At 40.8% G+C, this 12,558-nt stretch overlaps 1 protein-coding gene across 3 annotated transcripts in view; it reads left to right on the top strand.

The window, feature by feature from the left end:
* VPS53 (VPS53, GARP complex subunit) overlaps positions 1 to 12,558 on the top strand; it is a 170,677-nt gene that overhangs the window by 71,657 nt on the left and 86,462 nt on the right. For all 3 annotated transcript variants that reach the window (XM_021711355.1, XM_008056040.2, XM_021711356.1), the window contains 4 exons: positions 3,823 to 3,901; positions 6,889 to 7,032; positions 7,768 to 7,910; positions 11,188 to 11,329. In XM_021711355.1, the coding sequence (XP_021567030.1) occupies positions 3,823 to 3,901; positions 6,889 to 7,032; positions 7,768 to 7,910; positions 11,188 to 11,329 (508 nt within the window). The remainder of the gene's footprint in view (positions 1 to 3,822; positions 3,902 to 6,888; positions 7,033 to 7,767; positions 7,911 to 11,187; positions 11,330 to 12,558) is intronic.

Genomic DNA, 12,558 nt, shown 5'->3' with positions numbered 1-12,558 from the left:
GAGGCTGAGGTGAGTGGATTGCCTGAGCCCGCGGGTTCGAGACCCGCCTGGGCAACTTGGCGAGACCTCATCTCTACAATAAATAAAAAAATCAGCCGGGTGTGGTAGCGCGCGCCTGTAATTCTGGTTACTTGGAAGGCTGAGGTGGAAGGATCCCCGGAGCCCAGCAGGTCGAGGCTGCAGTAGCCAGGAGCAGCCGCTGCACTCCAGTCTGGGCGACAGAGTGAGACTCCAACTCAAAAAAAAAAAAAAGAAAAGAAAAACTGATAACACATTTAGGAAAGGGCACCTTTAAACAACTCTGAAGTCACATGGCATGGAGGATGTCAGAAACCATTTTCTGACCTTCCTTTCTGGGCAACACCATGTTTCCTTCATTTCCTAAGAGTGACCAACATTGGGTTGCCACCACACACAGGCTGAGCTTATATGGATGCCAGAAGGGATTTTTATTTGCCTCTTCCATATTGATTTGTAGGCTGACTTTCATAAGCATGACTAGGAAATCTTGGTAGTTCAACACATACTTGCTCTGCTGACAGTCTCTGTAGATCCATCTCTTTACAGTAGGAATTTACTTTTCATCATTAGAAAAGGAAGGAATTTAAAGGAGTGAGACCAAAGATACATTCTTAAGTGTGTTGACTTCTTGCTAGGATCCTGGTTAGGCAATTAATTGTAAAGACTATGGTTCACATCTTACCCTGAAAATGCTTGGGGTTGTGATTTGGGTTTGTAGTGAGACTCCAACTCAAAAAACAAACAAACAAACAAACAAACAAACAATATACATCCCACTTGCAGCCACTTGTAAAGCCAGCTAGCACTATAGGATGGGTGTTGCAGATGAACAGTACTGGAGAGGACACTGAAATTCATCTAGTACCTGCCTCTGTCCCTACCATCTTATTTCACAACTGTTACTAGTTATGGCTTAAGTAGAGGAATTGACTTTTTTTTTTTTAGTTTGTATCTCACTCTGTCACCCAAGTTGGAGTGCAGTGGCACAATCACGGCTGCAGCCTCGACCTCCTGGGCTCAGGTGATCCTACACCTGGCTGAGTTTTTCTTTTCTTTTTTAATTTTTATAGAGACAAGGTCTCATTATGTTGCCTAGGCTGGTCTTGAACTCCTGAGCTCAAGCAATCCCTTCGCCCACCCCCCCAAAGTGCTGGGATTATAGGCATGAGTCATCGTGCCCTGCCTGGAAGTTACTGATGATTGCATGCAGCTCACTAATGGCACAGCTAAGTCTAGCCTAGCTCATGGGTAACTTTGACAGTGGATTAAAGAACATGGCAAGGAGGTCTACAATTCAGTCTGGCAATTAGCCCTCTCTTTTGTAGCCATGGTGCCAAGCTCTTCATATGCTCTGGGTGTCTTTTCTGCTACCTCCATTTCTAAGGAAGCAAGAATATGGAGTAGGGAATAGTTGGGAGGGGCCAGGAAGTGGGGACAGAGGCAAAACTGGACCCATCAATGTTGAGATGGTCAATAACCCTGAGAATATGACTATGAGTGCTCTGGCCAGGGCTAGGACTTCCCCTATAGGGGAAGGGCACTAAAGGAGGCTCTCTGCAGACTTATGATGTAGAGTCACAAGATTCTCCAAGGTACAGTTTGGGAAAGCACATTCTTTTCTTTCGTATCAGCGTTCATATTCAAGTAATGTTTCCCATTGTCTGTTGGGCAGTTCCTCATCTGTTTTCTAGATGTATCACCATGCTGGGGGGAGGGTTCAGTAATAGCCTTATTAGGGTCATTTCTGGTCTGCTTGAAAACTGACTTAAAAGGCTACAAACCCATGTATAAGAGTGGTTTTAAAAGTTTTAAAGATAGTGGGAAAAACCCTGGAAAGTATTTGGAATAAAATGCAATTATAACTATGCCACAGAAGAAACAGATTGTTTTGGGTCATGCCTATCCCCTCATTAAAAAAAAAAAAACTCAACAGGTTGCCAGGCACTCCTTAGGAGCCAAAGAAAATGTGGTTTTGAGTTGCTCACGATTTCTAGAAACTTCATAAAGTTAATTCTGAAGGAACAGGGTGGAGACCAAGAAAGAAGCATGCTATTTTATGGTGCTTTTAGCAAAGATAAAGTATTTTACTAGGCTCGGGGCAATCCAGCAGGGCCTGAGAGCTAAGCTCCACTCCAGCACCATGAGGCTGGAGGAAGGTGCAGAGGGCAGGATCTATTGCAGGACATGACATACAGCTCCTTTCTCATCCTAGCTACTACTTCTTTTCCTCTTGCATTCAAGCCACCAAATAGTTCCTGAGCTCCCAGTATATATGCAGCCACTGTTGAGTACTGATCTCCCCTTTCTACTTGGTTTTCCTTGCAAGTCTGTCTTCATATTCACAAGACTGAACAGTGGCCTTCAGTCTTCATTAGCAGTTAATCTTGTCATTTAGCTCTTTTTCTATTTATTTATTTATTTATTTTTGTGAGTTGGAGTCTTTCTCTGTCACCCAGGCTGGTGTGCAGTGGCACTCTCATGGCCGTGGCATCTTTGACCTCTTTTTACTTTAGAAAACATCCCTTCATTAATTTGTTTAAAAACTTATGTCCTTTTGTTGGTTTCTGGATTAAAAAAAAACACCACAGCAACATGGATGGAACTGGAGGACATTATGTTAAGTAAAAGAGGCATAGAAAGACAAATTTTTCATGTTCTTTCATATGTTGGAGCTAAAATTTTTTAATATTGAACTAATGTAGGTAGAGAGTAGAATGATGATTACTAGAGGCTGGGAAGGGTACCAGGGAGGGTGAGATAAAGTGGGGATGGTCAAAGGGCACAAAAATACAGTTAGAATGAGTAAGATCTAGTATTTGGATGCACAGTAGGGTAACTGTAATTAACAGGAACTTATTGTATACTTTATTTTATTTATTTATTTATTTTTGAGTAGGAGTCTCACTCTGTCACCCAGGCTGGAGAGCAGTAGCACGCTCACGGCCACCACAGCCTCAACCTGCTGGGCTCAGGCGATCCTTCTGCCTTAGCCTTCCAAGTAGCTGGAACTACAGGCACACGCCATCACGCCCGGCTAATTTTTTGATTTATTGTAGAGATGAGGACTTGCCAAGTTGCCCAGGCTGGTCTCGAACCCATGGGCTCAGGTAATCCTCTCACCTCGGCCTCCCAAAGTGCTGGGATTATAAGTGTGAGCCACCGTACCCAGCCTATTGTATATTTTTAAATAACTAAAAGAGTGGATTTGGAGTGTTCCTAACACAAAGAAATTATCAATGCTTGAGATGATGGATTATCCCAGTTACCCTGATTTGGTTGTTGCATATTGTATGTCTATATCAAAGCATCACATATTCCTCATAAATATATACAACTGTTATGTTCTCATAATAATTAAAATTTAAAAGATAATAATACTCTGAAGCAGTATGGAGTCTTCCCATTCTATACTTCAAGGAGCAGGAGAACAGTTATACCAGTAATCCAAGGTAGATTTCTATTTGATTTGGTTGTTATTCTTTAACATATTCCCACATCATAACTACCCCCTAAATGAAATTGTGTAAAGATTAGTATCTACTACCTCAAGTGAGAGGTGGCCTAGAAAAACTTTGAGGATATAGAAAATCTATCTTGAGAATAAATTGGACGCCTGAGTCCTGGTCATAAACCTGCTACTAACTTGTACATGACCTGTCTCACTGAGTCACACGTATCTGTCCCCTTCCTGGATGGTCGCTAAAGACTTCAACAGTTCTTACCTGATGGACCGGTGCATAGTTACTTATGGGTATTTGAAAATTATGCCAGGCAGTGATTTTCTTTCTTCTTTCCTCACAGAGTGAAGGCAGCACAAACTGAGTTAGGACAGCAAATTCTGGCTGATTTTGAAGAAGCATTTCCTTCCCAGGGCACCAAGGTATTGTTTTGCATTTTCCCTCCAGTCTTTAGAGATTATCACCATTCTTGCCAGAATCATACTCACTACAGCTACCATTCGTTTATCATTCCAAAAGTGTTTGCTGGCAGCTGCAAATCTGTTTGCTGCAAGTTCAGGGTAATGAGATCATCTTTGATTTTAAATATCCCAAAGCATGTTAGTTCCTCATCTGTTTTCTTCCAGCATCAAAAAGTGAGGATTTGTTTTAGTTCAATTTCATGTATGTCAAACCTTCTATCTTGTCTGCCCTATAAATTTCTGTTTTGTTATGACTGTGTTTTAAAAAAAACCAAAAAAACTCTTAAAGCCGCAATGTTTTTTAGTATTGTTACATAACTTATTGGTTTCGGTTGGTGAAAAGACATCTGGGAGGAGTGTCCGTGGGCTTATGTAACTCTTCAAGTGACACAGTTAGGAGCCTCACTTTTCCCGGTCATAATCCTGTTCTTTGGAATTAATGCCCTTGAGTTCTCACTGGTAGCAGAACTGTTTGTGTTGTGTCTGCAAAGCCCACAGTATTTCACTTGTGAGCTATTGGTTACATGTCTCATATAACAATCTTTCCCTCACTTGGCTGTCAGTGTGCTTGGGTAACTGCTTTTAACTCTGTCCTTCGAATTGTAGCAGATGTCATTTTAATGCTTCGCATGTGTCGGGGGGGGATCCCATGCAAGCTTTTTTCTCTCATATTTGAGCTATTTCAAGAGAAAGAATTGTTCAAAGCAGAAATGGACTGAAGCACACAGGAGCGAGGAGGCTTCCTCCCTGTGTGTTTGATGGGTGGAGACAAGGGATATACATTTATTTACTGAGCCAAGGAACGTTTCCTGAATCTGCTCTATAATTCAATAACTGGAAACATCTTAATCATTTTTTCTTTGTGTTCCATAAAAGAAACTTAGGAAGTAGGTGGGAGTGGCTGCCTCAGCTTTTGTAGATTACTTTCTATAGGAAATCTGCTCCTGATTTTAGAATCTTCATATTTTGTGGCTGTCTGCTAGTAATCAGATATGTATTTATAAAGCACTTTTCCTTGAGAACCTCATATTCCTTAGTCATCTGATATAACTGGGAAGTAGTTGATATTGGAAAGCCATTAGTCATATTTACTTCATGAGAAAAATGAAGGTCAAAGAAGTAAAACAGGATTGTGAAGCTATTCACTAACGGGAAGCACTAGATTCTTCTTAGGACATAGTCTGTACTATACTTGGTTGGCTTACCATTCCAGTTTTAAGAAGTTTCAGAAAGATGTGGATGAAGCCCATCTTTATTATTTAGGAGAAACTAACCGTGACCTACTTTATATCTTTTTTCCCAGATTCCACCAGACAAATGAAGTTCTCTTTTGCTTCCCTTTTCTCTGGCTTGGTGACTTAATTTTTTTTCTTAGTTTTCTTGTTTTTAAAGGCCATAGACTTTTCTTAAAGGTCTTGTGTTACTATTTTTGTTTCACAAATTGAAATAAAGTATTTTTAAGAATTATTATTATTATTATTATTGTTATTGAGTTAAGGTGTCACTCTGTTGCCGGCTGGAATGCTATGGCATGATCATGACGATCACAGCTCATGGCAGCCTCAACCTCCTGGGCTCATAGGATCCTTCCACCTCAGTATGCCCAGTAGCTGGGACTATAGGTATGCCTAAAATTAGCCTGGCTAATTTTTTTTATTTTTTATAGAGATGAGATTTTGCTATGTTGCCCAGGCTGGTCTCTAACTCCTGTGTTCAAGCAGTCTGTCCGCCTTGGCCTCCCAAAGTTCTGGGAGTTTTCCTTGAGAACCTCATATTCCTTAATCATCTGATATAACTGGGAGGTAGTTGATATTGGAAGGCCATTAGTGAGCCACTGCGCCTGGCCTATTTTAAAAATTGCTCAGTGTACCCTAGTAAATCCTATGTAAATGAAGAAATATAAGCACATGATCCCATAGGTTTTGGCCTCTGTGACTTCTCTATAAGGTCAAACACTGTTAAATAGTCAGTGTACTCAGTGGACCACATAACAGCTGCTCAGTCTGGAGCAAGTCAGCATTTTAACAATGTGGGTCTCAGGCAGCTTATGTGACACTTTTGAAACACCTCAAAACCTCAGTTGAGATGGTTACAATTGGAAAGAATTGACAAAAAGTAAAATAAAATAAAGGTTTGGAAGAACCCTACTCATCACCTAGTTAAAGACTATCATTTTTCAGGTGAAGTTGAGTAACTACACCAAAGCTATGTGGCTTTGTAGCTAAGCCAAGAGTAGATTCCAAGTGTTCTTTTTACTATAGCCAACTTGGCCAATCACATTCATTTAGCGATTTACTATAGAGATTGTTTTAGCAAAACTTTGGTCATTGGATTGTCTTTGGTAATGACAAAAACCTTCCCATCATGATGTGTCCGTATAGATCCCTGATACCCCTCCTCTGTTCTCAGGTCAAGAGGCCAGTACCACAGTATTTTACCCTTGTCTGCCTATCTGAGTGGTTGACTGTCAGTGAAACAAGTCTGGTGGTTGGGAACCTGGTTAAATTTAGGTTTTAAGGGCTATCACACTTAGGCAGGAATTTAGCTCTTTTAGAACAGAATCCCAGAGGTTGTAGTCAGGGAAAAGTGGCACATGTGGAGAGAGACTGGTGTTAATCCTGACTTTCAGACCCCTTCGATAGCCTCCTGACATCAGAGGCTCATGTCATTTTGACTTTTTAGGTCTCTTTCAGTTTTAGTATTCAGAAAGTAAAGTTTGCTTTGATAATTTTTGGCCCTGTTTTCCCTAATGTCTCATTGCTGTTGGCTACTGTGAGACTGAGGAACAAGTAACTGAGGTATTCATCCACAGCAGAAAGAATGAGCATCAAGGGAGTGGGAGTAATACTAACAATAAGAGAGAAGCAAGAAGTAGCAACTGACAGAAACCATGAGATTTAAAGGTTGTTTCTGGGTTTTGAACAAGTGCCTGTTGTTTGTTTTACTAGAGGCCAGGAGGACCCAGCAATGTCTTACGAGATGCATGTCTGGTTGCTAATATTTTGGACCCCAGAATCAAACAGGAAATCATCAAAAAGTTTATCAAACAGCATCTGTCAGAGTATCTAGTACTTTTTCAAGAAAACCAAGATGTAAGTATTGACCAAATGCAATCAGATGTAACACTTGAATTTATTGAAAAGTGAATGCTGTCAAGCCAATTAATTTATCCTGTATTAATATTACTATTTTATAGTATTTATTGTTGAACTGTGAATCCTTGGGACTAACTTAATAGTTCAGTCGTACTTAACCACTTTGAAGTCACTGGCCCTTTGGAGAAATTAATGAAAGCTATGGATCTTCTCCCCAGAAAAATGACCTATGCATAAAACTTTGCATACAGTTTCAGGAAATTTACAGGCCCCTGAAGCCCAGTCATGGGCCCCAGGTTAAAAACCTTTGGATCAAGTAAAAAAGATAGCTTAGATTTTTTAAAATTATGAGAGCTGGGCGTGGTGGCTCACACCTATAATTCCAGCACGTTGGGAGCCAAGTTGAGAGGATTGCCTGAGCCTTCGGGTACAAGACCAGCCTGGACAACTTGGGGAGACCTTATCTCTACAATAAATCCAAAAATTAGCCAGGCCTGGTGGTGCCTGCCTATAGTTCCAGCTACTTGGAAGGCTGACCCCAGCAGGTCGAGGCTGCAGCGGCAGTGAGCATGCCACTACACTCCAGCCTGGGCGACAGAGTGAGACTCAAACTCAAAAAAAAATCATGAGAAATTCTGAGGTTGGTTGTCTTTTTCTTGGCTCTGTGTTTTTGCTTGTTTCCTTCAAGTGTCAGTTCTACTTCTAAGCATGAGGGTGGTTTTTGTTTATGAGGTTGCCTGGCTGGACAAAATTGACAGACGCTACGCCTGGATAAAACGCCAGCTTGTAGACTATGAGGAGAAATATGGCCGTATGTTTCCACGTGAGTGGTACATGACCGAGAGGATTGCAGTAGAATTTTGCCATGTCACAAGGTAGGTTCCAACTCTCTACTGGCTCTGGTCCCAGTTAATTGAATGTTTCAAAATCATTCCCCCAGTCTTTAGTGGTTCTTTGTTGTCCTGTGGTTGGGTACCACTTCCAGACTCCACCAAATGATTGATTCCACTCTCATATTCAACTGTAGCCATTCCCTCTGCTCCTTCTTTGCTCTAGGACTTGTCTTTGGTGTAGCTCTGCCTCAAAAAGCCTGCCTTCTCGACGTTACCATCTCAAGACTCATCAATCAGATTTACCTGCAGTGATTCATCATCCCCACATTTTCCCCTACATCTGTACCACATATACCAGTGTGCTCTGTATATATCCATCATCATTTTGGCTTTCTGACTAGATAGTTCCATAGAGACATGGATACTATCTACTTTACTGACATGCCAGATACTGAGGGAATATTTGTTGAATGCATTTCCACCTCCAATACAATATTTGTAATCTCTAGATAGTTACTATTACTGGCATCTGAATGCTCTAAGCACTTAAAAATTATTATTGTTATTGTTATTTTTTTTTAAGACAAGGTTCACCCTGGCACACAAGGCTGGAGTGCAGTGTTGCCACGATAGCTCACTGTAACCTTGAACTCCTGGGTTCATGTGATCCTCCTGTCTCAGCTTCCCAAGTAGCTGGGACTACAGGCACATGCTACTATGCCCGACTGATTATTATTTTTTTATTAGAGACAGGGTCTTGCTACTGTTATCTATGCTGGTCTTGAACTCTGGGCCTCAATTGATCTTCCTGCCTTGGCCTGCCAAAGTGCTGGGATTACAGACATGAGCCATTGCACCCAGCCTGAGTGTTCTAAAGACCTTCTCTCATTTGTCCTCTCTAAAGCATCTTTGAGTGTAGCCAAGGGGTAGATAGTTCCTTTGTATTGAAAAGTTAAAGCCAAGAAGATTAGGCCAGTGTATCGTGACAAAACTAAAGTTAGAGCCAAACTTTTTTATTCTTTATTTGCAGCTATTCTACAACAGTGTTGGTAACTGGTTTTTGTTAGTTATATATTCCCTTCTAAGAGTACACAGTTACATCTGACTCTAGGTTAATAATCGAGGAAGAAAAGGCTCGTATCTAAGCATAACTCGCCCACCATAGCATGATTCATGGTGGTCTTTTTTTTATTAAAATCATGGAAAGTACAGTCAAATTGCGTGCTTTAAATACATTGTGAGGGGAAATGTTTTAAGGGATATTGGCTTTTTTTTCTTGACAGACTTTATTTTTTAGAGCAGTTTTATGTTCACAGCAAAATTGAATGGAAGGTACAGAGATTTCCCATATGTCCCTGTGCCCACTCATGCGCACAGTCTCATTATCAACATCCCCCACCAGCGTGATATATTTGTTATAATCAGTGAACCTAAATTGATACCTTATTATCCCCCAAAGCCCATAGTTTACATTAGAGTTCACTCTTGGTGTTTCCATTCATTCTTTGTGACTATCTTTTTTTCTGTTTTGTTTTGTTTTTAAGAAAAGGGGTCTTGCTGTGTTACCCCAACTGGAATGAAGTGGCTATATGGAGTGTAGTGGTCACTATGCACTATAACCTTGAACTCCTAGGCTCAAGCTTCTCTCCCGCCTCAGTCTCCTGAGTAGCTGGAACTTCAGGCACACCCTGTTCCATTCTGTGTGGCTGTTGTTTTAAAAAGCACATTGGACCAGGTGTGGTAACTCACACCTGTAATCCCAGTACTTTGGGAGGCCAAGGCGGGAGGATTGCTTTAGCTAAGGAGTTTGAGACCAGCCTAGGCAACACAGTGAGACCTCACCGTTAACAATAAAAAAAGATCAGCCAGGTGTCGTGGCATATGCCTATAGTTCCAGCTACTGGAGAAGCCAGTCGTCTGAGCCCAGGTCAAGACTGTGGTGAGCCCCTAATGTGCCACTGTACTTCCGGACCTTGACTCAAAAAAGAGAAGAAAAGAAAAGAAATACATTGGCTACTATAGATTTAGATAAGATTTTAGTATTGATTCAAGGTCAGTTGTGGTTATCACCTTTTAAATCTTCATCAGCAAAGAAAGAGTGAATTCCTTGAGAAACTGTTAACAAATTCTTTTTAGCCTACAGTTCAGCAGACTCAATAACTAACTGAAAAATGAAGCCTGTAAGAGACTGGAAGTATACTAAAGCCAACAAGTATCTGTGAGCGTCAGTACCTGCTATTATTGTCTCAGCTAGTGGCAGTGCTGCTGCCAAGCTTTTATTGTTAGAATTTTGGCTGAAATCCTACAGATAAACTATTTTCAAATAAACTCAGTGGCTCTTTGTTTGAATTTGTCATTTATTTGTATGGAAAGATGAGGATAGCTTCGTCCTGACCAAGAACTCACATGTCACTGTTCCCCAACAACTTACATTCTGAAACAGAACACTTGAGCTACACATAAGCTTCATGGCAGGAACCACGTGAGCATGTACGTGTCACTTTTCACATGGGGATTCTTGTCTGCCACGTATTTCCAGGGTTCTTGTCCTCTAGTTGAAGAGATGGTTATTGCACTCTCAGGAAGAGGGAGGGCTTTGTAATGCAGTAATTAATGATTTGTGAAACTATACAGGATATATATATTTTAGTAAGATACTAAATAATGTTTCATATGTATTATTAACTAAGTATTGAAAGGTTTAGAGATGTAAGCATAGTAGTAGCTATGTAAACAAATTAGCATCCATAATCCTTGAGTTTTTTTGACGGCAGATAATTTCACCTTAAAATTCTTATTTTAGAACATGTAGGCCGGGCTCGGTGGCTCAACCTGTAATCCCAGCACTTTGGGAGGCCGAGGTGAGTGGATTGCCTGAGCCCACAAGTTCAAGACCCACCTGGGCAACTTGGCGAGACTTCATCTCTACAATAAATCAAAAATTAGCCAGGCATGGTAGCGCGTGCCTGTAGTTCCAGCTACTTGGAAGGCTGAGGCGGAAAGATGGCTGGAGCCCAGCAGGTCGAGGCTGCGGTGGCCGGAGCGGCCACTGCACTCCAGTCTGGGCGACAGAGTGAGACTCCAACTCAAAATAAATAAATAAATAAATAAATAGAACATGTATTCCCCAGGTATTAGTCCAAACTGGTAATAAACCACATATTTGTTTTCTGAATATAATTTGTTTTTTGAATATAATTTGTTTTTTGAAATGACCACATATTTGTTTTCTGAATATAAAGCCAAAGCCATTTACTTTGTCATATTGTGAATGAATGATCAGTTTATTTGACAATATTCTCATCTCTTTGTTTTGAAGGACAGAACTTGCCAAGATTATGCGTACTAGAGCTAAAGAAATTGAGGTGAAATTGCTTCTTTTTGCTATTCAGAGAACAACTAACTTTGAGGGATTTCTTGCAAAACGCTTCTCTGGCTGCACCCTGACAGATGGAACCTTGGTAAGACCTTCCTGGAAAGGCTGGAACCAGAAGTCGATGGACTGGGTGGTTGGGCTTCACTTAGTGTTTTGCTATAGGGTGATTCTGTCCATTGATTTAAGTGCTTAATCCTCCATTCCAAGGATTCCGCCTAATTAATGTGAAAGTGCTGATACTTTATTATTGTTTGTTATGCAGTACTTCATGTTTTTAGAAGGACCTGTCATCATTTTATCTAAGTAGTGATCCCATTTTACAAACTAGTAATTTTGTGAGACATAGAGGCCTCACTTACTTGGTCACAAGTATCTTATTACTTTATCAACTATGGAATGTTATTATAGTTCGGATATGTTTTTACTTTAGGATTTGCCTTTTAACATCTCTGGTGAGCAAATTAGGTCTGTGTGTCTCTCTAGAAACCTCAAAGCCAAGTGTACAGGACTGTGTATCTTCTTTGGAAAGTTGGGCTATAGTATTGCTGATTAAAAACATTTTGTCTCCGGGTAGTCAAAGACCAGGTATAAAGTGTACCTCAGAAAGGCTCTTCTTTTTGGAGGCCTAGGCTCCCTGTTGACACAACAGTGTGCTTTCTCTGTATTTCCTATCCATGGAGAAATCAAACATTTATGTTTTATAGTAATTTCTGTTTATATCATTACATACACATAGACATAGGCTTTGAGCTCCTTAAATGCAGGAATCAGAGATGTGGCTGACTCATTTCTGTCCCCTACTCATGCAGAGAATACACAGGACTCATACAGACAGGCAGAAATGGAGAGAGAAAGGAGAAAGAAGGGAGGGAAGAAGAAATCCAAGTTGACAGAATCATGCCTTTTGAATCCTTGTTAAAACTAGAGATATATATATATATATATATATATACACACACACATACACACACACACACACAATTTTTTTGAGTCAGGATCTCACTCTGTTGCCCAGGCTGGAGTACAGTAGCAATGATCACGGCTTATCACAGCCGTGACTTCCTCGCTCAGGTGATCCTCCCGCCTCAGCCTCCCAAGTAGCTGAGACTGAAGGTACATGCCACCATGTCCAGCTGATTTCTTTATATTTTGTGGAGATGAAGTCTCGCTAACCCAGGCTGGTCTCGAATTCCTCGGCTCAATCAATCCTCCTGCCTGGATCTTCCAAAGTGTTGGAATTACAGGGGTGAACCACTCCATTGACCCGAATTTTTTTTCTTTTTTTTTTTTTTTGAGTTGGAGTCTCACTCTGTC

This window comes from Carlito syrichta, unplaced genomic scaffold (genome assembly GCF_000164805.1).
Source record: "Carlito syrichta isolate Samal-C Ts95f unplaced genomic scaffold, Tarsius_syrichta-2.0.1 Scaffold302085, whole genome shotgun sequence".
NCBI classification, from domain to species: domain Eukaryota; kingdom Metazoa; phylum Chordata; class Mammalia; order Primates; family Tarsiidae; genus Carlito; species Carlito syrichta.
The sequence above is the reverse complement of the archived record's forward strand: the minus strand, read 5'-3'. Positions and strand labels throughout refer to the sequence as shown.